The sequence below is a fragment of the Lithobates pipiens genome, unplaced genomic scaffold (genome assembly GCF_037356315.1).
Source record: "Lithobates pipiens isolate NorthernLeopardFrog02 unplaced genomic scaffold, aLitPip1_a1.2 Scaffold_13, whole genome shotgun sequence".
Classification (NCBI taxonomy): domain Eukaryota; kingdom Metazoa; phylum Chordata; class Amphibia; order Anura; family Ranidae; genus Lithobates; species Lithobates pipiens.
Window position 1 is genome coordinate 153,221,745 of NW_027507718.1, and position 25,018 is coordinate 153,246,762.

A 25,018-nucleotide genomic window follows, 5' to 3' on the forward strand; every position below is an offset into this window, starting at 1 on the left:
GACTTGAAAGACAAGACCGCCAGTTCTGAAACCCTCCTGGCCGATGTAATGGCCACTAGAAAGAACACTTTCTGGGAAAGTCAACAGGGGAATCTCTGATATTTTCAAATGGCGGTTTTTGAAGCTCCGATAACACCAGGTTCAGATCCCAGGGGAGTAAATGTGGATGCACCGGAGGAACTACATGCCAGGGGTCGCTGAAAAAAGACAGCCAAGCTGATATTTGTCCTTTAAATGGTGCTTAAGGCCGATATTCTCAAATGGCGATATCTGAAGTGCCGATAACATCAGGTTCAGATGTCACGGGGGGTAACTGTCGGACCCCTTGAACAAAAAGTGCTCACTAGAGAGTGAGATGCCAGCGGTCGCTGAAAAAACAAAAAAAAAAAAAAAAAAACAGACAGCCAAAGCTGATATTTGTCCTTTACTGGTGCTTAAAGCCAATTCCTGGTCTACTCCTCGCTCTAGAAACAGCAGGATGCTGGATATAGAATAGGACCGTGGACGCCCTCCTTTCTCCTCACACATGGAGATGTCGGCCTTCCAGGTACGATGATATATCTTCAGAGAAGATTTCCATGCTCTCAACATAGTTGGAATCACCAAGTCCGAAAGGCCCCGGTTCCTTAGCACCTGGCTCTCAATAGCCATGCCGTTAAAACCAGCGATGGTAAAGCAGGATGGAGAATCCGACCTTGAGACAGAAGGTCCTCTCATAACGGCAGTCGCCAGGGAGCGTCCACCACCAGGCGCACAATGTCTGTGCACCAGGGACACTGGGGCCAATCTGGGGCAATCAGTATTACTGGAATCCCCTCGGCCTCCACTCTACAGAGCAGACGTGGCAGCAGTTTTAGCAGAGGAAAGGCATAGATCAGCTAGTACTGACCCTACGGAGCCACCAGCACGTCTGCCGAGGATCTCTTGTCCTGGACAAGACTCTCTGCACCTTCCGATTGAGACGGGAGGCCAGAAGATCCACGTCTGGTGTGCCCCATCGCAGGCACAGTAGCCTGAACACCTCCGGATGCAACGCCCATTTCTCCTGGGTCCAGAATCTTGGGTAGTCCGCCTGCCAGTTCTCCAATCCCGGGATGTAAATGGCTGATAGGCCCGGTACATGTCGCTCTACCCACTGAAGGAGGTGAGCGACCTCCCGTGGGGCGGCCAAGCTTCTTGTTCCTCCTTGACATATGCTACCACCGTGGCGTTGTCTGACTGGATCCTGATTGGACGCCCTTGAAGTCCTAGCGACCAGGTGGAGAGACATAGCCTGATTGCTCGCAGCTCGAGCGCATTGATCGGCAACTTGGATTCCTCCTCCGACCAGAGGCCCTGGGTCGACTGAACTCCCAGTACTCCACTCCAGCCGGTTAGGCTGGCATCCGTTGTTATCACTCTCCAATTCAGAGGTAGGAACGACTTCCCGGTCCGAAGTGCCGGGGGATCTCAGCCACCAGAGCAGGGAGTCCCTGACTGACTGGCTCACCTGAATCTGCCGATCCAGGGATAATGGAGATTTGTCCCATTTCCTCAAGATCTCCTTCTGCAAGACTCTGGTGTGAAACTGGGCATACGGTACTGCCTCCAAGGAGGCCACCATGAGTCCCAGGATTCACATGCGACCACCTGCGGTTCATCAGCAGTTTTACCGTGGCTCTGAGAATCTGCAGCTTGTCTGAAGGGAGAAAAACTCTCGCTTCCATGGAGTTCAGCAGTAAGCCTAGATAATCCAAGCGGTCAGTCAATACGATCACAGACTTTAGGTTTAACAGCCTTCCAAATTCCTGCAGGGTCTGCATAGTGATAGCCACATCCTCTAACTCCGGCGGAAGATGCTCTCAAGAGGAGATAGTCTAGGTAACCTACGATTGCAATCCCGCGTTGTCGCAGCAACGACCAAAACAGGAGTTAATACCTTGGTAAAGACTTGGGGGGCTGATGCCAAGCCAAAAGGGAGGGCCACAAATTGGTAGTGGGCTTCCCCAACTGCAAATCGCAGAAACTTCTGATGACGTAGGCATATGGGTATGTGCAGGCACGCATCCTGGATGTCCAAAGATGCCAGGGAGTCCCCTGGATGGAGTGCAGCGACTACTGAGCGAACTAATTCCATTCTGAACCTCTGTACTTTTACAAAGTAGTTGAGGGCTTTCAGGTCCAAGATTGGACTACCACTTCCTTTTTGGGGACTACAGATTGAAGTAGAGCCCCTGGAATCTTTACGGCTCCGGAACAGGTACTATCACCCCGCGACTCAGCAGGTCCCATACCACCCCCATTAGGACCTACAGACATCCAGGGAAAAGCTACCCAGCGCAGCCCAAACCCAAGGTGAGAGCCCCCCAGGGGGCCACTGTCTATGGCACACACACCGCTCAGCAGCCCATGCAGCATTCCCCACGGGGGGGGGGGGGGGAGGGAAGATGGGTAGAGGTGAGAGGGAGGTGAGGGACCCACAAATCGACCTCCCAGGGAATACCCAGCTGCTTAGCCCCACTGAGGCAGGGAGAGCTGTAGTTACCAGTCCTGACGAGCTGGGGAACATTCCATCACAGACCCACTCTCCGATCAGTACGGGGTGGCTGCTGGCCTGGCACACTGATGCAGACATCAGTAGCCTGGTCATATGTGTGCCCCTGGAGCATTACGCTCACTGGCCGCCCCTGGAGCCTGGGGGGCATGTTGTGGCGGACCCAGCACGAAGCTCTGGTCTGCACACGCTCGCTGGCCAGGCTGGGGAGACTACAAGAATAAGGGCATCCTGCCTGTCACCCAGCCGGCTGTTGATAGATCACAGGATCTAAATCTTGCGCAAAAAGGCAAACTTCTGCAGAAAAAAATCCATGGACCGATGGGCCCGCATGGTTCCTAGGTCTTTCTCTTTTACTAGGTAGAAAAAAAAAAAAAACTCTTGTAGCCTGAGGAAATCAGATCGCAGACCCATTGAATGGACAGCCGAGAGGCCCACCGGGCTGCAAATGACCGAAGGCGACGTGATGCGGGCAGGGGTAAACCTTCATGCGGTAGCACTGTGGCTCGCAGGCTTAATTAGTAAGGTTGAATAAAGACACTAGTCCAACCAGTTCTACCTGAGTGAGTGTCTACAATTGTCCCAATCCCTGTACATTGCACATATTGGTCCCTACCCTCAAGGAGCCCACAATCCAAGGTCCCCATTCATATACTAGGGCCAATTTTGAACAGAAGCCAATTAACCTACCTGCATGTCTTTGGAGTGTGGGAGGAAACCGTAGTACCGGGAGGAAACCCACACAGGCACAGGGAGAACATGCAAACTCCGGGCAGGTAGTGTCGTGGTTGGGATTTGAACCAGCGACAATTTTTACTGCTAGGGGAGAGTGCTAACCACTACACCACTGTGCCGGTTTGTTAGGCTTGCGGTTCCAGGGATGCCTTGGTCCTTCAGAGGTCATCCTGTCTGGCTGGGTACGCTTAATCGAAGCCCCGGGAGAACAAAAGCAGTTTATGAGCGCCCTTGCCTACAGCATGGCCACTGCCTCGGCCTTCCTGTCCATGGGGTCCTTAAAGGCAGGAGTCTCCTCTACCACAATCGTGGTTACTTTGTTTAACCTGGATACTGGGGGGTCCACGACCGGAGGAGCCGACCACTTTTTGAGAACTGTGGATGAATTTGGGGACCGAAAAGGTCTGTTGCGGTCGACCCCATTCCTTGTAAATGAACTTATCTAAATAAGTCAGATACGGGAACACCTTAGGTGAACAGGCTGGCTTATGGGACCCAAAGGAGACCGCTACATCAGCAGAGGGATATGCTGGCTCCTGAATTTTCAGGGTATCACGCACAGCTGTGAAAAAGTGCTCCAACAAGCGTTTTGTTGCGCACGGACCCGGAAGGATCCTCACTGTCCGATCGGTTCTGGTCAGCACCATCTGAAACGTCAGAGCAGGGGTCACCAGCCTCAGCAGGGCCCGAGTCTGACAGAGCTCTCCCCGGAGGATGGGGCTACTTTTTACCACCTTTGTGCCCATGCACCGCCTCCATCTTGGCACAAATTGAGGACCGCCAACAAAGCGTCCAGAGGCACTACACAGTCTGCAGGCGAACCAGTTGCAATTGCCTGGATTTCGGGGGCAGAAACACCAGTTTCTGAACCAATGCTGACCCTAACCTGTCTACCAGCTAGCAGTGCCTGTGTCAGCTCCCAAGTGCATAAAAGATCACAAGGCGCTGTACAGAGCTGCTGCAAATGGCGCTGAAACTGATCAAAAAAGGTGTTCAGGCTTCAAGAAAATGGCCGCCGAGTGTCCAGTATAAAGGACATAAACAGGAAAAACGGCCACCAAACTACAGAGAAGCATGCTGCTCCTTGCCCCACCAAAGATGGCCACCGAACACTGTATACCATGAGGGACAGTGAAACAAAAAACAGGCAGATAAATGGCAGTAAACAGCGCTAAAGTAATCAACAGACACAGCCTCCAGACACCTTCAGGGAGAGACCAACACACATCCAGGGCACAGCCAGCCAGAGCAGCCCCCCCAGGTGAGAGCCCCCCCCCCCCCGGAGAGCCCCTGTCTATGGCACACACCGCTCAGCAGCCCATGCAGCATCCCCCACAGAAAAGGGTGGGGGGGAGAAAGGGAGAGAAGAGAGGGAGGGAGGTGAGGGACCCCTGAATCGACCTCCCAGGGAATGCTCAGCTCCACCAAGGCCGGGAGAGCTGTACTTCGCAGTCCTGCATAGCTGGGAGACATTCCATCACAGACCCACTCTCCGATCAGTACGGGGTGGCTGCTGGCTCCGCACAGTGTGACGTAGACATCAGTAGCCTGGTCTTATGTGTGCCCCGGAGCATTAATGCACACCGACCGCCTCTGGAGCTGAGGCATGTCGTGGACGACCCAGCACGGAGCTCTGGCCTGCACATTCACTGGCCTGTCACCCAGCTGGCTGTTGATAGCAGATCACAGGATCTTTAGTCTTGTGCAAAAAGTGAAGCTTCTGCAAAAAAAAAAAAAAAATATGGACCGATGGGACCGCAGGGTTCCTAGGTCCTTTTCCTTTACTAGGCAGAAAAAAAACTGAAGCTGCAAGGCAAGCTGAGGGGTTGTTACTTAGGGGACATAAGCCTGTCAATACCAACCTGATTGGTTCTGAGATTTCTACAGGTTAACAGAACTGTTTCAAGGCCTACAAAAAAGGGCTACATTGGTGCCTCCAAAAAAGGGTCCTGAGTGGACTGTATTTGCCTTTTGCTAAGAGGAATGTTTTGTTTAGATGGATCCTGTTGACCCAGAACTGTATATACGGTTTTATTCCTTGTGCTCTCTCTTTCCTGTTTTTCTTTTTACAAGTGGGACTAAAATGTACTTCTCCATTACTGCCAGTTTTATAACGTACAGCTAGATGGCGCGCTTGCTATACTTACCCTCCATTGAGAGTGGTGGAATTCCTCGCCATACGCATTGCACTGTCTGAGTTGCAGGACTTTGGGTAATGTTTTTCATGTTAGGGAGGTGCCTTTTGGCATCCCCCCATTTTCTCTAACTCAATAATATGCCGGATAACCCTGATGTGAGCTTGCTACTCCAATCATGGAATGTGAGGGGTAGGAGTGAAAATTAAACGTGGATTGATTTTTCAATATTTCTCTAAATTGAAACCACCTTTGATATGTCTCCAGGAGACGCATCTGCAACCAAATTCTGTCCGTCTGCCACGCAAATTCCATATTAAATTTCATTCTACATACTCCTTTTTCCAGGGGACCGAGTATATTGATATATAATAACATCTCCTTTCTCTGTTTGGAGCAGCAGATTGACAGACTGTAGATTTATTTATTATTTTATTGTGTAAACTTAAAGGCTTCCTATGTATTGTTGCAGGTATACATTTCCCCCCCGCCCTGCTCTTCAGACCATCTTAAGAAACCGACAATTCATGGCATTGCATCCTAGTACTCCAGCTTTGGCTATTGGTGATTTTAACAAGGTCATTAACCCACAGTTAGATAGATTATCCGTTGGCCCATTAATCACGCCCACCGCTAATAGCAGAACCACCTTTACCTCCTTGCTTTCTGAGCTGGGTCTGCGGAATGTTTGGCGGGAAAGACATGTTGATGCCAAGTGCTATTCATGTCATTGTGTTTCACATGGATGATTGTCTAGAATTAATTTGGGATTGGGCAATAATGCCCTATTTCCCTATGTGGTTGATTCTGTGTATGAGCCCCACCTCCTCTCAGATCATTCTCCCTTCTGGGTGCATCTAGCTACTATGGATTTCCATATTCGTCCTTTGGTGGTGAGTTAATCAGTTTTGGTTGACGTTATTTCCAGACTCCAATACTATCCCCAAAGCATTGTAAGAGTTTCTTTAGTTTAATATAAATTCTGCTAGCACAGCTACTATCTGGGACTCCCTAAAAGCATTTGAGGGGTCTCATCCGAAATAACTGGTATCAAACAAATCTAGAGAGTGGGCGGATACTGTTCATAAAGAATTGCATCTTTGGGAGGAGGCATTAATAGCGAATCCCCCGCAATAGCTGGGCCAAGGCCCAGTCTTTATATAGAACTACGTTATCAGTAGAGAAAAAAAATATATATATATTTTCTTCAACAAAGTTATTTTGAGGAGGGAGAGAATACAGACCACCTACTGGCTCTGGCAGCTAGGTCACAGCAGGAGCATTCCTCCATTACTGCGATTTGATCTTTGATTGGAGAAACACGTACTATTAACTGACATTTGGATGTGTTTCAGCATTTTTATATTGATTTGTATGCCACAAAAATGAATGCTACACCTTGACTTGGACATTTTTGCAAACTTGTCCTTTTCCCCAGGTATCCACCGAGGAAAGAGCTACTCTGAACTCCCCGATTACACTGAGGAACTAACCAAGGCTCTAGCGAGTGCACCTAACCACAAGTCCCCTGGTTCCGATGGCCTTCCGGTGGGAGAATACTCCAGGTATGGGTCTGTTCTTCTCCCACCGCTTTTGTGGGCCTTCCACGAGATGGCTCAAACAGGTCATCTACCAGATTCTATGAAGGAGGCTATTAATGAGGTGCTGCCCAAGCCAAGAAAGGACAGATTCCTCCTGGATTCATACCATCACATTTATTTATTGAACACAGATGTTAAACTCCTTGCTTGAGTTCTAGCGAATACTTTCAAGGGTAATTGGTCAGCTGGTCCAAGACCAGTCTGGGTTTATCCCCACACGATCCAGTGTGCACAATATATGGCGCCGGTTCCTTAACCTGCATGGTCATCTGCTGATACCTGCAAGTTAAAGGAACAGGCGCCATATATTGTCCACTGTGAATGGCCATTCTCTCTATTTTTTTTTTTTTAAAGAGAAGGAATGTTTATTGATATAAGAACATCAGTGTACATGTGAATGTCAGCAGATATTAAATAAAAACGGGTTTTCTTTACATCATCCAAAGATACAGTGGGCATTCTCTTTAGATGCTGCCAAGGCTTTTGACAGTGTTGAATAGCCCTATCTCTGGAAAATCCTGTTCCAGTTTAAATTTGGACCAAGTGGGTACATGTTCTCTATTCTGTGCCTCAGAATGTATTTCCACACACACACACACACAGTTGTGCTCACAAGTTTATATACCCTGGCAAAATCGATGCTTTATTGGCTGTTTTTCAGAGAATATGAACACAAATATTTTTCACTCGTGGTTAGTGTTCGGCTGAAGCCATTTATTATCAGTCAACTGTTTACACTCTTTAAATCATAATGGCAACAGAAACTTCCCAAATGACTCTGATCAAAAGTTTACATACTCGAGTGATTTTGGCCTGATAATATGCACACAAGTTAACACAAAGGGGTTTGAATGGCTCTTAAGGTTAACCATCCTCAAATGTGAGCCGTTTGCTTGTAGTGTGTGTGTGTGTGTGTGTGTGTGTGTGTGTGTGTGTTTCGTTTCTAGACTGACAGACCCTTGCATCTTTTATCCAGTGCTGCACTGACGATTCTGAGACATGGGAAAAGCAAAAAAATTATCAAAGGATCTGCGGGAAAAGGTAGTTTAACTGTACAAAACAGAAAAAGGATATAAAAAGATATCCAAGGAATTAAGAATGCCAATCAGTAGTGTTCAAACTCTAATCAAGAAGTGAAAAATTAAGGGATTCTGTTGAAACCAAACCAATGTCAGGTAGACCAAAAATTTCAGTAGCCTGCCTACAATACCCCAAAAAGCATAGACAAACTTCAAACCTTCTGGCACTAAGTCATTTGGCGTGATGAGACCAAAATAGAGCTTTTTGGTCACAACCATAAACGCTACATTTGGAGAGGAGTCAACAAGGCCTCCGATGAAAGGTACAGAGGTGGATCGCTGAGGTTTTGGGGATGTGTGAGCTACAATGGCACAGGAAATGTGGTCCAAATTGTTGGCAAGATGAATACAGTATGTTATCAAAAAATAACAGAGGAATAATAGGATTTTTATAACACCTTACCTGTAAAATCCTTTTCTTTGAGTACATCATAGGACACAAAGCCTTATGTATTTACTTAGTGGGTTTTAGCTACATTCAGGTGTTGACAATGGCACACCCAATACAGGTAGTGGACTCCCCTATATAACCTCTCCTCCTTCCTGGAGTACCTCAGTTTTTGTAGCCAAGCAATATACTTAAACCCCATAAAAGGAGGGCGAGACCTCTGTGTCCTATGATTTACTCCAAGAAAAGGATTTTACAGGTAAGCTGTTATAAAAATCCTATTTTCTTTATCGTACATCATAGGACACAGAGCCTTAAGTATTTACTTAGTGGGACGTCCCATAGCAATGCTACTCAAGGGGAGGGAGACACAACCCATGGGGCACCCCCAGACCTTAAGGACTTGTACTGCTGCCTGCAGCACACTGCACCCGAAGGCGATATCCTCATTCCTTCTTATATCCACTTGGTAAAAATTTTTGAATTTATGGACTGAAGACCAAGTTGCGGCCTTGCAGATCTGAGCAAAGGAGGCCTGGTGACGCACTGCCCAAGAAGCACTAACCGCTGTGGTAGAGTATGTCTTATCCTGATTAGGGGGAATCTTACCCCTTAAATCATAAGTTTGAATTAGAACTTGCCGAATCCACTTGGCAACAGTGGATTTCGACGCTGCTCGTCCCTTTTTAGGACCTTCCGGCAGAATAAATAAGACATCAGTCTTACCAATCTAAGCAGGGTCGTGGTCTGGCTGGGTCCTAAGATGGCTGCTTAGGCAAAGAGCTCCCGCAAGCTGAGGATATAAATCCGCTTTCCTGGGGAACCTTTACACCTTACCGCCATGGGTAAATTGAACAAAAGTGCCTCGGTTACCCGGACACTGAAGGAGACCGGAACACAGCTCGGTCGAAACATCCCCGAGCTGTTCCGCACCCTCCGGTCTGACAACCACGAGGTCTCGCAGGCCGCACAGGCCTCAGGGCCATACTCGCCAAGCAACAGCTCCTATTCACAGTCGAAGGGAATGAAGACACAAAGCAGGCGATCAGCCCCTATGGTGAGCCTCTCTGACCTAAAGAAGGTTGCCTCTGATATCACAAAGGACATCACTAACACTCTGTTGGCTGCAATACTGGACCTAAAGACGGACATCCAGGCTGTTGCCACTAGTCTGACAGATGTGGAGAAAACCACACAGCTTCATACAGCTGCAATAAGGCCAACGCACCTATGATTCACAGCTTTCATACTTGTTTGATCTTCACCGTCAAGTCAAGGATCTCGACAACTGAAGTCGTAGACACGTGAGAGTTAGGGGGGTGCCCGAGGGTCTGGAAGCCGGCTCACTACCCCAAACAATCTGCGCCATCTTTAATGAACTGTTAGACCGCCCGGGGGATTCCCCCATCGAGATGGAGAGGCTACACAGAGCCCTGAGGCCCCCTCCCCGTGACAGTGAACCCCCGAGAGATGTCATATGTTGTATAGTGAACTTTCCACTAAAGGAAGAGATTTTGAAAAAGGCGAGGGAGAGAGGCCACATATTACACAACGGTACTGAGATCAAGCTCTTTCAGGACCTCTCCCTTACCACTTTGCAAAATAGGTGGGGCCTTGCGCCCGCTGCTGGACCAACTAATATCCCGCAACATACAGTATCGCTGGAAGTTCCCGTTCTGCCTTTTCGGCTTCCTCTAGGGGACGCACCGCTATGCTGCACACCTGACGACCTGCCTGCTTTTCCGTGAACAGCTCGATCTACCCCTGACGGAACTTCCGGATTGGTTCACCTTCCACTTCCCGACGGAGCCATGGGACCATTCGGAACTCAGCCGCCTAGATCTGCTAAACCTACCCAAATGTGAGTGCATACCAACATAGTTTATGTTGTGGTAACTCCACCCGTTCCAGCTACTTTTGGGGGGTTTGTTTATTTCCCCTTTTCAAGTTTTTCTTTTTTTTTCCTTCCTCTGCTCCACTTGCTTTGAGCCCCCACCTGCCTTGGCTGAGACTTTATTCCTGGGGATCATAATGTGACTTCCGTAGAATTACCCAAAAAGTACAAAAGCGAGAAAGAGCGCACATCAGCCCTAGTGCATTAACGTTTATTAGACTTAATAAAAGAATAAAAAAGCCAAGTATTTCACTCACAAACCGGTGGTATTGTGATCTAGGATAGGGAAGAATACTTGAAGGAGGCACATAGACTCCTATCGGATAGTGCCACCTATGAGATACTCCTATATGACCCCCTGCAAGACTATAAAGAGGAACTTATAACCTTGATGAACCAAGCCTTCACCCAAGGATTAAAACAAAAATCAGAAAAACATTTTTTTGTAACCAACTATTTTAAAACGACATATTTCTACCATACATATGTCCACCTGGCAGACCCATTGTAGCCAGTATGGATAGCATTACCAGTAGAGTGTCTCAGTATGTAGATGTGTTCCTACAACCTCTGGTGACCTCTCTCCCAGCATACATAAAAGACTCTGCACATGTGTTAGAAACTTTACAGCAGTATAAGTGGGAATCAAGGTACTTTTGGCTATCTTTGGACGTCAGCTCACTCTACACATCAATCCCCCATGAGGGTGGACTAAGGGCAGTAGAACACTTTCTATCTGAAGCAGAGTTTATGAACCCTAATCAGTCCAAGTTTATATGCCAGTGTATCCAGTTTGCTTTAGAAAATAATTATTTTAGTTTTCAGGACAAATTTTATAGGCAGATAGCGGGCACAGCAATGGGCGCGCATTTTGCACCCTGTTATGCCAATCTTTTTATGGGATACTGGGAAAAATTCTGTATCTGGCAACATAACCCATTTGCTAAACATCTAGTGTACTATGGGAGGTACATTGATATTCTTATCATCTGGGATGGGACATTGACTATATCCAAAGAGTTTGTCTCATATTGCAACAATACCTTTGGCATTCACTTTACTCATGTAGTGGATGCCAGGTCTTTGGTATTTTTGGATCTTGAGCTTAGCAATGACAAAAATGGTAACATCATGTCAAAAACAAATTTTAAAGAGACAGCAGGCAACTCCTATTTACATCGTAAGAGCTACCACCATCCCAGATGGAAAGAAAATATACCCCATAGCCAATTTTGTAGATTACGGAGAAACTGCAGCAACACCAAGGACTATGAAGTTCAGGCGGCCATATTGTCTAAAATATTATTGGAAAAGGGGTATGATGAAAAACAAATAAAAGAAGCAAAGAACCGTTACATGAATGGAATTCCTGATAACAAGAAGGAAAATGTGTGGGAAAAAGACCAGCGTGATATACCTTTCATCACTACCTTTAATGACCAACACTGGGCCATAAAAAGAGCAGTACAAAAGTATTGGCCTATTTTGGGGCAAGATAAAATCTGGGGTAAAATTCTCCCAAAAAAAAACCCAGGTAGTGTTCAGACGCGCTAAAAACATCAAGAGCATTATTGCCCCCAGTCATATCAAAAAGGTGAAAAGTCACAACCAAAATATGCGTACCATACCCCAGCTTTTCGATATTATAGGCAGTTTTAAATGTAAAAACAAAAAATGTAAGGCATGTAGATTTATTACACATGGACTAGCAGCATTTAACTGCAAAGATGGCCGTAGGAAAATTGAAAAACATAGTGTACCCCGCCATTTTAAACACAAGCATGAAGGTAGCACTAAAGGGTTGGAATTGTTTGGTATAGAAGCCATTCCGATGTCCATACCGGAGGGTGAACGTTTTGACAGATTGTGCAAGCGTGAATCCTTCTGGATTTTTACAATAAATAGTATGGCGCCGGAAGGGCTAAACGAGGAGCTGGAAATTGGGGCCCTCATATAACCACATGCTGTGTGTACTGCCTACCAGATGCAAGGTGTGTCTAAGTTGATAATGCGCATGCTGGTATGCAGGGGTGTGCGTATGTGTGTGCATGTGTGTGTGTGTGTGTGCGTGTGCACTTACAATAAATAGTTCTTGTTTTCATATGAATAATTTATATCTCTAGAAACCTATTCCTACTGATCTCCCATAATAGACTTAACTCTTTATTGTTTATTCATTCATTTATTTTAGAATTTTTGAATCTTCTTATTACATATTGATCTTTTAAAAGGAGAAAAGAAGAAAATTATTATATGTTTTTATATGGAAAAAATATTTTTTATTTTATATATATATATTTTAATACATATATTATTTTATATATGTATATATTTTTTTTATATACTCAAGATTTTTCATTTTTTCTTATTTATATATATATATTATAGACATATCTGTAATAGTGTTGGCTTCCTCTAGTACCATCATAATTGTATGTTTATTTTTGGGATGTTTTATAATGTGCTATCCTATTTTATATTTGTTGTCTTCAATTTTTACTTTTACTACTATTTTTTTTTTTTTTTTTTATGTTTAATTTTTTTATTTTTTATCTTTATCTTGATTTTTTTTTCATTTTTACTTTCATTTTTATTTTTAATTATTTTTTTCTTTCTCTCTTTTTTCTTTTCCTTTTCATTATTATTTCAATCTTATGTAGAATTTATTACTCTGTTATGGTCTATACACCGATATATACTGAAAGATAAAGATTCACTTTTACTAGTGACCATTACCAAAGTAGTTTTAGAATATCTGTAATTATGAGTTTGTTTTTGTTTCCATGTTGCCCTTCCTGTTTGGTAGATGTGCTCTTGGGCTTGTCCCCTCCCCCAGATCTAAAGCTCCCTGTGATTGGCACTAGCGGGGAGGGTGGGGAGGGTGTCAGCGTATTTACATTGCAAACACACACTAGGGCAGGGATATGCAATTAGCGGACCTCCAGCTGTTTCAGAACTACAAGTACCATGAGGCATAGCAAGACTACAAGCATGACACCCAGAGGCAGAGGCATGATGGGACTTGTAGTTTTGCAACAGCTGGAGGTCCGCTAATTGCAGATCCCTGCACTAGGGCGTCGCCTGAAGGAGGCCACGCCTCCAAAACATGTTGTCACGGAAACAGTCTGTTAGAGCCAGCACACACGCCGAGAGATCCACCCCCTGCCGCGAGTGACGTCATCCACGGAGGCGCGGAGAGAGGGATAGCGTACCTGCAGCAAGCAGGCGAAGTGAGTGCCTGGTCACCTCTGCTGTTAGCCGCTGCAGGGAGCTTGAAATCGGGGAAGGAGGTAGCCGTGGCGGCTTCAATTGTTAATGCAACAACCAAATCGGCGGTTTGTGAGTGAAATACTTGGCTTTTTTATTCTTTTATTAAGTCTAATAAACGTTAATGCACTAGGGCTGGTGTGCACTCTCTCGCTTTTGTACTTTTTAAGATTGTCTGCCACCCAGTGGACCCCAGTAAGAGCAGGAACGCCCGGAGTGGATGTAATATATATAGTTTAGAACTATTCTGGAGGAACCGGATAGGTTGGGACAGCGCCGTGCTTGATATATTTGCATCTTTGTAGAATTACCCAGAGACTGACCTGATGTCATTGAACTTTGACCCCACAAGCTCGGATATCCTCATGTAGATCTTTACATAATCACGCAGAGATCCAACCATCAGGGCGAGCTTAGAACTTGCTCCCTGAAGCTTACTAGCTGCCTTCCTCATCGTCAAATATACGGTAACCTCCAAGAACTTGCTGGGTGCTTCTCACTGAGGAAATGACCATGTCAGACGAAATTGTGTGTCCACATGTTCCACCCCATCCATTTTTTTTTTGCTTTTGCAACCTAAGCAGTCGGGTCTGATGGCCTGTGTTTACCATATGCTTCAGCTGGTTTTCCCCATGGATTGGCGATGCAATTATGCTCATCACGCCTCCATCTCTCTGGATGTAACCCATCACTATCAATATAAAAATGCCTGAGCATGGGGGCAGGGATATCTCTCTGCATATTTACTGTTTGACCTATCCATATCTAATGTCACCAAGATTAAGCATCGACAACCCATGGGCATCCCATAATTTGTTAGAAGCTCACAGTAAGAAGAAGTCTGACCAACTCGTTAACCTAAGGCAAATAAACATATTTCATAACTCTGCTCCTAGTTCTCCTTGCATCATGCGAACGGAATCGGACGGTTCCCTGTCGCTGAAGTGTGTGTCGCTCAACGTAAAAGGCCTAAATGTACCTGAAAAACGATCGCAGGTCATATGTGCCCTCACCAAGCAGAAAGCCCAATTTATTCTCCTCCAAGAAACTCATTTACGCTTGGACTCTATCACCAAGACTACTAACCACATATATCGCACAGCCATTCACTCCACAAACCCCACAGCCAAGACTAAAGGAACTTCCATACCAATATCTAAACATGCCCCCTTCCAACTATCAGACTCTATGGTAGACCCAGAGGGTAGATTTATTTTCATCAAAAGCTTATATGCCTCCAAGCCACTCACGGTAGCAAACATCTACTCCCCAAACAAATGTCAAGTCTTTTTTTTTTTTTTAGGAAAGTCAGCGATCTCTTACTATCTTTCAAGGAGGGCATGGTCCTTCTCGGAGGAGACTTTAATGTCCCGTTGAACCAAGCCATCGATACCTAAGGCACCTCCACACTGTCTTATAGAGCACTTGGCCAAATCAAACTACAGCTCCAAGGACTAGGGCTACATGACACTTGGCGCACATTATTCCCCTCAGTCAAAGACTTCACTTTCTACGCTAATACTTTCAAAAAAATACTCACGTATAGACTACTTCTTTCCTTCCCAACCCGATCTGACCCATCTCACACACGCAACGATAGATCCAATGTACCTGTCCGATCACCACCCCATTTCAGTTACCCTGACCTTTCCGGACTCCGTTTCAAGGACTAAAACCTGGCGATTGAACTCCGCCTTGCTTAAGGACATGGAATTTACCACACGCTTAGATTCCCGCATTGAAAAGTACTTCATAGAAAACAATACCCCAGATATATCCCCAACTACCGTGTGGGAAGCGCACAAATGTGTCATACAAGGGGAACTAATGACACAAGCAGCAAAAGTCAAAAGACAACACCAGGATACCATAGTACGTCTAACTGATAAAATTAAACGATTCAAGGCCTCTCACAAACACTCTCTTTCACAGCTCTCCCTGCAGGAATGGTCTCTTACAAGCTCCCTGTTAGTAGAGGAGTTGGGGAAACAAACGAGACGCCGATATGTCCTTCATCAGAGGGTCTTTTATGAACAAGGCAACAAATGTGGGAAAATGTTAGCACGAGTTGTAAGATCCTCCAGAGCTTCCAATACGATCCACCAGATTCAAAACTCACAAGGCATGCCCCTTTCTAAAAACTAAGATATTGCGTGATGTTTCGAACGCTACTACAAAGAATTATACAACCTGAAACCCTTCACCCAGAACCTAGCCCAAGCAGAAAAGAGATCAGACGCTATTAGCGACTTTCTAGCCCAATACTGCCCAAAACCACTCCCACAGCCACAAGCTGAGGACATGGAATGGCCCCTATCTATAGAAGAACTCTGACTTGTCTTAAAACAAATGAAAACAGGGAAGAGCCCGGGCCCGGACGGGTTCATTTTACAATATTATAAATGTTTCTCCACAGAGTTGTCCCCAAAGCTAATAACTAGAGGTCGACCGATATGGGTTTTTCTCTGGCCGATGCCGATATTTAGAAATCATGGCGGCCGATAGCCGATATATGATGCCGATTTTTTGGGGCCGATATGTTAGGCCGATTTTATTTTATTTATTTATTTTTTTCCTATTATTATTTTTTTTAATCTAACACACCTTTCCCACTGGGGTGTTTTTCAGGCGCTTTTGGGCTAAAAATAGCGACTGTAAAGTGCCTGCAAAATGGCTCCCCTGCAGTCTGTGTGAAAGACAGAGTGCTTTCACACTGAGGCGATGCGCTGGCAGGATCTTAAAAAAAAAGTCCTGCAAGCAGCACGTTTGGAGTGGTGTATACCGTTCCTCCACCACTCCTGCCCATTGATATGAATGGGCACCACTGCCGAAGCGCATGCAATGCGATTTGGCAGCAGTGCTTCATGGGCGCATTTAACCTCTTCCTTGGCCGCTAGCTGGGTTATATGTGCCCCACTAGCAGCCAAATAGCACCGCTAAAATGATGGTAAAGAGACGCTAAAACTTGCGTTTTACCATCAACGCCTGCCCGCTCCAGTGTGAAAGCAGTCTTCATAAGTGATACAGAAAATGTCTTACATTTAAACATTTATTAAACAAAACAAACCTCCAATCAGTTTACTTGTATGTATGATTTAGATGAAAAAAAAAAAAAAAAAAAACCTATGTATTAAATAAAAACAGGTAGTCAAAACTTTTGGACGAAAAAAAAAACGGGCTAACTTTACTGTTTTTATTTTATTTTTAAATAGTGTATTTTTTTCCCCAAAAAATGCATTTGAAAGACCTCTGTGCAAATGCCGTGTGACATAAAATATTGCAACAACCGCTATTTTATTCCCTAGGATCTCTGCTAAAAAAATATATATAATTTTCGGAGGGTCTAAGTGATTTTCTGGCAGAAAATACAGGATTTTTACTTGTAAGCAACAAGTGTCAGAAAAGATTTAGTCTTTAAATGGTTAAACTGAGAACTTCTACACACAGAGATGACTTCATTCATTCAGTGTAAACATTGTATCATTTAGTTCTTTTCTTGGCAGCCTGCCCAGAGAGGAGGAAAGTGTTGCTATGACGACTCAGGCAACTTACACTGATTTCTTACAGAAGTCATTTCAAAGTTGTGCTGTAGTTCTAAATCGGCTTTTTATCAGCACAATCGGCCGATGCCGATTATTTAAAAAACGGCAAATATCGGCCGATATATCGGTCGACCTCTACTAATAACCACCTTTAACTCCATGGCAACCCCCGGGGTCTCAGTCAGCCGTATGTTAGAAGCCCACATTATGGTCATACCAAAAGAGGGAAAGGATACCACACAAGTACAGAATTATAGGCCTATATTCCTCCTCAATGTTATTACACTCTGCACAAGACCCTGAAGGAGGTTGGCCTTCATCCTTGCATGTTGTCTCACATTTCAGCCCTATATTCTTCCCCGAATGCGAGGGTGAGGGTTAATGGCCACCTGTCGGACCCCTTCACAATCGGTAATGGTACCCGCCAGGGATGTCCGCTATCCCCTCTAATTTTTGTCCTGCTACTAGAACCCTTCCTCAATAGATTAAGAGACAACCCCAAAATTAAGGGGCCGATGACACAGGAAAAGGAATACAAGGTAGCCGCCTTTGCGGACGACATCCTCCTCTCTATCCCTTCCCCTCTTACTTCCATACCTAACCTGCTGAAGGATTTAGAACATTTTGGGACCCTATCACACTTAAAGATCAATTATACAAAATCACATGCTCTAAACATATCCCTCACAAAAAAGGAAGTAGAAAGTTGCCAGAAATCTTTCCCCTTTCAGTGGAACCAGAAGGCTATCACTTATCTAGGTATACAGATCACAACAAAAATGGCTGACCTCTACAATGAGAACTTTCTGGTTGCTCTGAAAAGAGGCCAACATGATCTGAAAGACTGGGGCAATCTTAACGTCTCATGGTTTGGCCGATTGGCTCTCCTGAATATGATAATTATGTCACGCCTCCTATACCTCATTCAGTGCATCCCCATTGACCTACCTGCATTCTTCTTTGCAACATACGAGGGCAGCCTCGTTGTTTATATGGAAAAATTCCCCACCCCGGATCAAACATGCACGTCTTACATGTTCAAAACTTAGAGGGGGTATTGGGCTACCGGACCTCTATAAATACTTCCTGGCAAGCCATCTTACCTGAATTGTTGACTGGAAAATCCACGAAACTGGAAAGGTCTGGATGACCCTAGAAAAATCTCTTACACGACTCCCTTTAGGTTCCTACCCTGGGTATCACCACAACGCTGGCCTTCAGTGATCACAGGACACCCACTTATTCATCCATCTCTCAGAGCCTTTAGAAAGGCGACTAAAACTGCAACATTATCCTCGGTTCCCAGACCCCTAACCCCACTTAGGGGAAACCCCAGCTTTACACCAGGAGTCTCAACTTCTTTCCTCAACCAGGAGTGGCCACACAATAGTATTTTAGCACATCAATTCTTCGCTCGCGGGTCCCCCCGCACTTATGAGGACTTAGTTGCCCCTTCCAACTCTTTCTCGTTTTAGTCATATAGACAGATCCGGCACTTTCTCTCCACCCAGACGATAGCGGAAGTATGGACGAGACAAATGACACCTTTTGAAACATTGTGCACGCAAAGGCACTTCATTTCCTACATATACAGTATACTTATAGACGAAACCCCCACCGCCCCAGATTTTGTTCACTCGGCCTGGGAGTCGGGCCTCCAAATTTCCCTCACTGATGAGGACTGGGTACTCATATACGAATATATTCACAAAGGGTCCCTGAACTTTGCCATTCAGGAAAATTGCAATAAAGTGAAGATGGGACACCATCACGTCTACATAAATTTCCCCCTCTATCCCAGATACATGCTGGAGATGTAGGAGGGGAAGAGGAACCATGCTCCACATTTGGTGGGAGTGTGGTTCCCTCCAGCCATTCTGGAAAGAGGTACATGAGCTTATTGCTCACATTACTACGTACACCTTAGACTATTCTCCAGCACAGTACCTCCTACACCATACCCATTTAACCAAATCTGAGTACTATAAGGCCTTGGCCATGCATTTGGTGAATGCGGCGAGACTATGCATCCCGGGATCATTGGCGATCCACACACACACTCCAACGATTGGCGAAAGGTTCCCGAAGATCGCAAAAATAGAGGAAATTGAAGAGCTAGTGCATATCTCCCAAGAGAGGATCCAAAAATTCACCACAATATGGGCATGTTGGACTCGCTTTAAAATTAACACAGCTTTATTCGAGCCTATAGCACTTGAGCTACAATTGCCACCAGGATGGCCGTAGATGTTAAGAGAAATCGTGCCGAGGTATCCGCTTCATACCGGGGAAAATGGACAGAGACTCTAATAACACCTACACCTTAGATCCCCCACACCTTACCTTGCCTACCATTCCTCCCCACCGCACTTCCCCCTCTCCTCACTTGGATTTCCTCTCTTCTCCCATTCTCTCCTAACTTTCTCTATACCTTACTTGCTACCTTTTTCCTCTCTCCAATAGGACAAATTGACTGTCAGATACCTGCAATGCTAGACGGCCATTTGGCTATATTGCCACATTTTACCAACCTTGTACTATGAAGTGAGACCTCCAGTGAATTTCAGAATTATTCCATATCTATGATACATACCAGTGTCCTGGAATCTCACATGCACTTTCTTCTGTTATATCTTGTTGCTGCATAACCTGTTCAATGCAAATATCAATAAAATCTTTATGGAAGAAAAAATATATATATTTTCACTGCTCTCACTACATCCAGACAATGTAGTGATTTTTCTTCCCCAGAACATTGTTTTGGGAAAAACGATGGCAGGACAATATCTTCATTCAGATGAAAGCCTGATACCACTTTTGGCAAAAAGCCTGGACAAGGGCGTAACACCACTCTGTCCTCATGAATAATCAAATATGGCTCAGACAATTCTGAAACCCTCCTTGAGGATATAGCAACCAAAAAATATCAGCTACCTAGTCAGAAGGACTAGGAACATGCTGTAATGGTTCAATTGGCGGTTTTTGTAACACTGACAAAACCAAAGTCTAGTCCCAAGGGGTTAAAGGTGATTTAACTGGCAGATGAATGCGCATCACCCCTTGCATTAAACCCCGGACTAAAGAATGCGTAGCAATCGGTCTTTGAAATAAAAGTGATAAGGCTGAGACTTAGCCCTTACTAGTACTTGGGGCCAACTTAATCTCTACGCCCAATTGTAGAAAGGCAAGGATTCTGCCTATAATATATCTCCGAGGGTGCCAACCCTTGGATTCATACCAGAAAATGTAAGCTTTACAAACTAATATACAGCCCTGGAAACTGGGTTCCTTGCATTGATTAAAGTTGACATAACAGACCTGGAAAGCCCACGTTTCTTCAGAATATGGGTTTCAATAGCCAAGCCATTAAATTTAGCGTTCGTAAAGTAGGATGGAATATCGGCCCCTCTGAGAACAGGTCTGGTCTTAGTGGAAGAGGCCAAGGACCCTCCACTGACATCTTTATGATCTCTGTGTACCCTTCTGGGCCATGCTGGTGCTACCAGAATTACCGTCTTTCTTTCCAGCTTGATCCTGCAAAGTCGTCGAGGCAGCAACTGAATCGGGGGGAAAGCGTAGGTCAGTGAAAACAAGTTGACTAACTTCATGTTGAATCTGGACACTAGAAGATCTATGTCCAGAGTCCCCCATCTTTGGCAAACAGCCTGAAACACTTTGGGGTGAAGAGACAATGCCCCTGGGAATAACTTCTGGCAACTTAGATAATCCGTCTGCCAAATTTCTTCTCCCGGAATGAAAACTGCTGATAGGGATGGAACATTCCTTTCTGCACAAGTTAGGATATAGTTCACCTTTCTCTGAGCTGAGAGACTCTTGATGCCCCCTTGGTGATTGATATAGGCCACAGCCATGGCATTGTCAGATTGAATCCAGACTGGACAATTCATTAACCTGGAGGTCCAGGTTTTCAGAGGCAGATACACTGCCCGAATTTCTAGGATCTTGATGGGCAGGGCTCTTTTGAGTTTTGACCACCGTCCCTGAACAGTCATCTCCTCTAGTTCCGCTCCCCAGCCTGAGAAGCTGGCATCTGTCTTTACTACTTTCCAGATTATTGGTCTGAAGGATTTCCCCTTCAGCAAATTCTGGCTTTGTATCCACCAACTGAGGCTTCGAGACACTCTTGGGGACAGCAGCATTGGCAAGTCCCAAGCTTGGATCGCCTTGTTCTAAGCAGACTGTTTTGCAACAGTCTTGAATGGAACTGGGCATAGGGGACTGCTTCCAATGAAGCCACCATCTTTCCCAACAACCTCAAGCAAAGGCAAATTGAAGGATTTGCTTTTGACCTGACCATCCGTACCAGCTCTTGTATGGAGCTGATCTTGCCTCCAGCAAACAACACCCTTTTCTGGGCTGTATCTATGATCAGGCCTAAGTAATCCAGTCTTTTTACTGGTTTTAAGGAAGCCTTCTCTAGGTTGAGGATCCAACCAAGACTTTCCAGGTAACTGGTTGTAACGTGTACGCTTTGCCTTAAGCGTGCCACTCACTGGTCTATTAACAATAGATTGTCTAGGTACGCCAACACGTACGCCCTATGCCCTCAATCTGGCTAGAGGTGGGGCCAGTATTTTTGTGAATACACGTGGTGCTGCGACTAACAAAAAGTCCTGGTTCCTAGGGTCCAGCCCTCAAAGACTAGCATTACAGGCAAAACCTCGTTCTTCTATACGAGGCCCTGGTACCATCCTGGAGCCGCAGTGGTGGGTTGGATCCGGTTGTGGAGGCTTTTTAAATCCAGCATGAATCCCTCCTGGATCTCCGCAGAGCACATCTTCACTTGTGCCAACACCTTTAGACACTGGCAAAAAAATGTAGGTACTCCTGGAAGGAGGAGGGGTTATATAGGGGAGTCACCTTCCTGTATTGGGTGTGCCAGTGTCAACACCTGAAGGTAGCTATAACCCACTAAGTAAATACTTAAGGCTCTGTGTCTTATGATGTATGATAAAGACATTTGCATTTGTCAACCAGGAAGCTGCGTATGGGACGCACTTGGACATTTCAATATGACAATGATCCAAAACACAAGGCTAAGTCGATCGGTCATTGGCTACAGCAGAATAAAGTGAAGGTTCTGGAGTGGCCATCCCAGTCTTCTGACCTCAATATCATTGAGCCACTGTGGGGAGATCTCAAATGTGCAGTTCATGCAAGACAACCCAAGAATATACAGGAACTGTCTTTTTGCCAAGAAGAATGGGCAGCTTGACCATCGGAGACGATAAAGAGCCTCATCCACAAATACCACAAAATACTTCAGGCTGTCATTGATGTTAAGGGGGTAATAAATGGTATTAAGGACTGGGGTATGTAAACTTTTGATTAGGGTCATTTGGGTAGTTTGTCATCATCATGATTTAACCAGTTGCTGACCAGCGCACGCCGATGTACGTCGGCAGAATGGCACGGGCAGGCAAATGGGTGTACCTGTACGTCCCTTTAAATTTGCCGCCCTGCCATCGGGAGTGTGCCGCGCACCCGCGCTGGTCGGGACCCCCGTGAGTCCGGTCACGGGACCCGCGGACACAAACACTTAACCCCTACACTGACACTCACTGGTTAACCCCTTCACTGCCAGTGTCATTTACACAGGAATCACTGCATTTATATAGCAGCGATTGCGGTATAAATGACAATGGTCCCAAAAATGTGTTAAACATGTCCGATATGTCCGCCATAATATCGCAGTCACAAAAAAAAAAAAAAAAAAAAAAAAAATCGCTGATCGCCGCCATTACTAGTAAAAAAGAATATATTAAGAAAAATGCCATAAAACTATCCCCTATTTTGTAAACGCTATAACTTTTGCGCAAACCAATCAATCGCTTATTGCGATTTTTTTTACCAAAAATATGTAGAAGAATACGTATCGGCCTAAACTGAGGGGGGAAAAAATTTTTTTTTATATATTTTTGGGGGATATTTATTATAACAGTAAAAAATAATGCTTTTTTTTCAAAAATTGTCACTATTTTTGTTTATAGCACAAAAAATAAAAACCGCAGAGGTGATCAAATACCACCAAAAGAAAACTATTTGTGGGGGAAAAAAAGGACGTCAATTTTGTTTGGGAGCCACGTCGCACGACCACGCAATTGTCAGTTAAAGCGACGCAGTGCCGAATCGCAAAAAGTGGTCTGGTCTTTGACCAGCAAAATAGTCCGGTCTGTAAGTGGTTAAAGAGAGTAAATGCAGTCGATAATAAATGGCTTCAGCCAAACACTAACCATGCGTGAAAAAAGTTTTTGGGTTATTCATATTCTCTGAAAAATGGCCAAGAAATCAAATTTTGCCAGGGTATGTAAACTTAAGGTCACACATACAATTTCTTTTTAATCAAAAGGCTTCATTGCTATGCTGATGGGGCGACACTAATTGTTTGGAGGCGTTGGTAGACAGATACCGATTTGGTTTTCTACATTTGTATTACATTCTGGGCCTAGTGTATTACTTTTCAAGGTAGTGCTGTAAGCCAATGGCGAAGATCTAAAACTCTGTGTCCTTAAAAATAAAAATAAATAGAAGGGAAATTAACTTTACATATCAGGAATAGTTTTTTAATTCAAAGAAACAAATACCTCCTGTCTGTACTGAATTCCACAGGTACCCTTCTGTCCGTGTCGACTAGCAAACTTATCTCCAATCTGAGGGATTCTAACAGACCGTACCTTTAAAAAAAAAAAACAAAAAAAACAAAAACAAAAAAACTTATTTTCCAACCACCTTAAACATTCCAGAACATAGCAGAAAGGTCAGATTTTAATCTTACCCACTTTAAGACCAGGCCTTTTCTGGAACTTTTTGTTTACAAGTTGAAATTAGCATTTTTGCCTAGAAAATTATATCTATCCACACACTTTTTTTAAACCCCTAGAGCGTAAAATGACAATTGTTTCAAGTTTTATATCAAAACGTATTTGCCAGGTGGTCTTTCAAACATAATTTTTGGGGAAAAAAATAGGCTGTGTGTACTCTGACACAGCGCCATTAATCTTGACCATAGGGTTGTTAGGCCACCTTCAGGAGAGGACTAGGCATAACATGTTATACATGTGAAAAAAAACAGAACTTTACAGTTCCGCCCCTTTCCAGCAACATCCCCTCAGCCTGCTTCCTGCAGCTCAGCACATCAACAAGCAATATAACGTAAACCAATAGGAGGGGAGGGTGCTGTGTCAGTCAGTGAACATCCGAGAAAAGGATTTTACGGTGAGTACAAAAATCCTATTTTCTCTTTTTTTCACTGACACAGCTCCATTAATCTTGACCATAGTGACATCCCTAAGCAGTGTCATAACGAGGGGTGGGAACTGCAATAAAAAAAAAAACAAAAAAAACTTCACCCACAACCAGAAGGGCTTCCAAACAGGGGAGTCACCACCTTATCTAGCCACATCAGAACTTGCGGTCAACAATGCAACAGTGCATTAATACTTGAAAGTAACTATTTTTGAAAACAGAATAAAGAGTGCAGAATCGTGACATTACACGGCAAAACTGCACTGCAAAACTTTGCGGCCGAAGCAAGCATCAGACAATGCAATTACATTCACTTTGTAGAATTTGGTAAAAGCGTGAATGGACGACCAAGTCACCGCCTTACACACTTGAGCGACTGACGCTTGATGTCAGAAAGCCCAGAGGTTTCAATTGCCCTGGTGGAATGGGCCGTGACAGGAAAGGAGGGCAAATGCGTAGGCCTGTAACACAATCTGTCTGATCCACCTAGAAATGGTGGCCGACGAGACGGCCATACCTTTCTTCGGACCAGCTACCAAAACGAACTGACTTCCGAAAGGGAGCAGTGGCAGACAAAT

General features: G+C 44.9%; 1 protein-coding gene across 2 annotated transcripts in view; it reads right to left on the reverse strand.

Moving 5' to 3' along the window:
- Positions 1–25,018, reverse strand: part of POLR2B (RNA polymerase II subunit B) — a 726,171-nt gene that overhangs the window by 144,583 nt on the left and 556,570 nt on the right. For both annotated transcript variants that reach the window (XM_077475735.1, XM_077475736.1), the window contains one exon: positions 23,780–23,869. In XM_077475735.1, the coding sequence (XP_077331861.1) occupies positions 23,780–23,869 (90 nt within the window). The remainder of the gene's footprint in view (positions 1–23,779; positions 23,870–25,018) is intronic.